At 38.9% G+C, this 2,551-nt stretch overlaps 1 protein-coding gene across 1 annotated transcript; it reads left to right on the plus strand.

Moving 5' to 3' along the window:
* The first annotated feature begins 390 nt into the window (after positions 1-390).
* Positions 391-2,245, plus strand: ksh (transmembrane protein 167A-like protein ksh). Its single transcript, XM_080269005.1, has 3 exons — positions 391-574; positions 1,482-1,591; positions 1,787-2,245. Exons 1-3 carry the CDS (start codon positions 572-574, stop codon positions 1,890-1,892), a joined length of 219 nt encoding a protein of 72 aa, XP_080125131.1. The 5' UTR covers positions 391-571; the 3' UTR covers positions 1,893-2,245.
* The last annotated feature ends 306 nt before the right edge of the window (positions 2,246-2,551 follow it).

The raw sequence follows: 2,551 nt of genomic DNA on the forward strand, positions 1-2,551 counted from the left end.
CACTTGAGCTGGGCTTTGTCATTTCAGTATTACCATGTGTCGCCGGTGCCAACATATATTGACAGTTTTTTTACTTGTTTGGAGCCAATTTATTTATTTATACAATATATTTTGATATATTTGAAAGCCTAAGCAATCGTCTGAATATCGGTATTATTTTTTCCCGCATCTGTAGGTTGTGATTTAAATGAGAATCAATCAGTGAGAATGCTGTTGTGACACAGCTAGGACCTGCGATTTAGACAAATTACAACATATCTCATTATTCACATCTACTACATTGTATAACTTCCGAATTCACTACGTTACAAAAGAATCCAGAATAATATTTGAATTTAGTTATTATTCTTGTCATTTATTCTTTGTTTTTCTGACAAAATCGCTTCTTGTTGACATCATTCACAGCTGTTTTCGTGCCTCCCTCCTGCAATGAACTTTTTCAAATTTTGCTTCAAATGAAATCTGTGCAGCCTCTGGAGATCCCTGCTTCTGTCAAAATAGGCAAGAGGAAATAAGAAGCTTGATTATTTGCCCAGTGACGATCTACCGGTAAAGGAAACAGCCGCGGAGGATGGTAAGTTAACATTAGCTATTCATATAAAAAAGAAAAATACTGAATGATGACTGCGTAACCAATTCGATAATTACAAAAGTACTGTTACATTTACTTCCGTAGTAAAAAATGTGGGAAATTAAGATCAGTTTTTAGTAGTTCACATCACTCGCTCCAGGAAATTTGACACCACGTTTTAGGCCACATTATTTGGAATCCGTTTTACTATAATCTTGTTTTTTAAAATATATATTTAACCTGAATATCCTGCATTTAATTTCCACAGATTTTCGCCCACGTCTGCCAGTAGCCAGCCATATTTAATGTTCCTAAAGCGCATTTTTTTAAATTTGAAAGGCGACCATCATCCACTCACTTGATGTAGTGCTGCCTACTCCTTCCTTAGCCTTTATCTTTCTTTTTCTGTGCCTGCCCTCCTCTCTTCCTATTTCTCCCATCTTTCCTGTCACTTCTTATTGCTTTTCTTTCCTTTACAGGTGGCTTTACATTGAGTGACAAGCCAAATGGTTTCCTGTAAGCCAAGAAACCATTTACAACGCTGGGTGGTAACCATATAACCAAACCATACATGCTCCCTACGTGTCAGCAAGTGGGTTGGTGGAGGGTTAGTGCCCCTCCCCGTAAAACAACTAACTCAAAGTCAAATGGCCACCCCTTACGGGATTATGGCGTCTGGCAATAGATAGATAGATAGATAGAAAGTTGGCTGTTAAATACAAGTGAGGTTAGGTTGAATTAGGCATGGTTTGGTTAGGTTAGGTTAATATTAGATATTATACAGAAATATTTAAAATGAGGATGGACAGAAATATTAAGTAAGAGTGGACAGAAAAATTTAAGTGAGGGTGTACATATATATTTAAAGTGGTAGTGTACTTAAATATTTAAAGTAATATTTTTGTTTCAGTCAGCGCTGTTCAACTTTGAGAGTCTGCTGAGTGTGGTGCTGCTGCTAATCTGCACATGCACGTACATACACTCCTTCGCACCATCCTTACTCGACAGGCAGAAGACTGGGTAGGATTTATTTTATGGTTTCATTAATTCTATGTGTGTGTGTGTGTGTGTGTGTGTGTGTAAATGACTTTAGTTTGTGTATGTATATGTGTGTGTAAATGAATGGAGTTTGTGTGTGTGTGGGTGTGGGTGTGTGTGTGTGCATCAGTGTATGCATGTGTGTGTGTGCATTAACAATATTTCTCCTCTCATCAGGCCTGTGGGGACGTTTTGGAAGATGGCGCGAATCGGAGAGCGGAAAAGTCCTTGGGTAGCGGCGGCCTGCGTATTGATGGCCGTCAATGTGTTGTTCCTCTCGTAGCATCAGTCGTCATCGCCCGGATTGATGGATGTGGATGTCAGTTGAGGAAGCTCCCTAACACCTTTTCCTAAGCAGTTTATTTTGTTTATTGCACCTTGCTGTCTTATTCTGTTCCATAAGTCCTTCCAATATCACCATACTCTGCCTAAAGCTCCCTAACACCTTTTCCTAGGCAGTTTATTTTGTTTATTACGCCTTGCTGTCCTATTCTGTGTTATATAAGTCCTTCCAGTATCACCATACTCTGCCTAAAGCTCCCTAACACCTTTTCCCAAGCAACTTATTTTGTTTTTTACACCATGCTGTTCTCTTCTGTTATATAAATCCTTCCAATGTCACCATACTTTGCCTAAAGCTCCCTAACACCTTTTCCTAGGCAGTTTATTTTGTTTGTTATGCCTTGCTGTCCTGTTCTGTGTTATATAAATCCTTCCAATATCACCACACACTGCATAAATAACATACAAAAGGTTGAGGAAGCTCCCTAACACCTTTTCCCAAGCAATTTATTTTGTTTATTACACCTTGCTGTCCTCTTCTGTTATATAAATCCTTCCAATATCACCATACTCGTTAAACGCATGAAGCTGATGATATATAAGTTAATTTCGGTGTTTGTATGTGAGTGAGGTGGATGGGGGAGAGGGAGGGGGAGACCG

Source organism: Coenobita brevimanus, chromosome 31, assembly GCF_032717465.1.
Source record: "Coenobita brevimanus isolate Jiangsu-jjx chromosome 31, ASM3271746v2, whole genome shotgun sequence".
NCBI classification, from domain to species: Eukaryota; Metazoa; Arthropoda; class Malacostraca; order Decapoda; family Coenobitidae; genus Coenobita; species Coenobita brevimanus.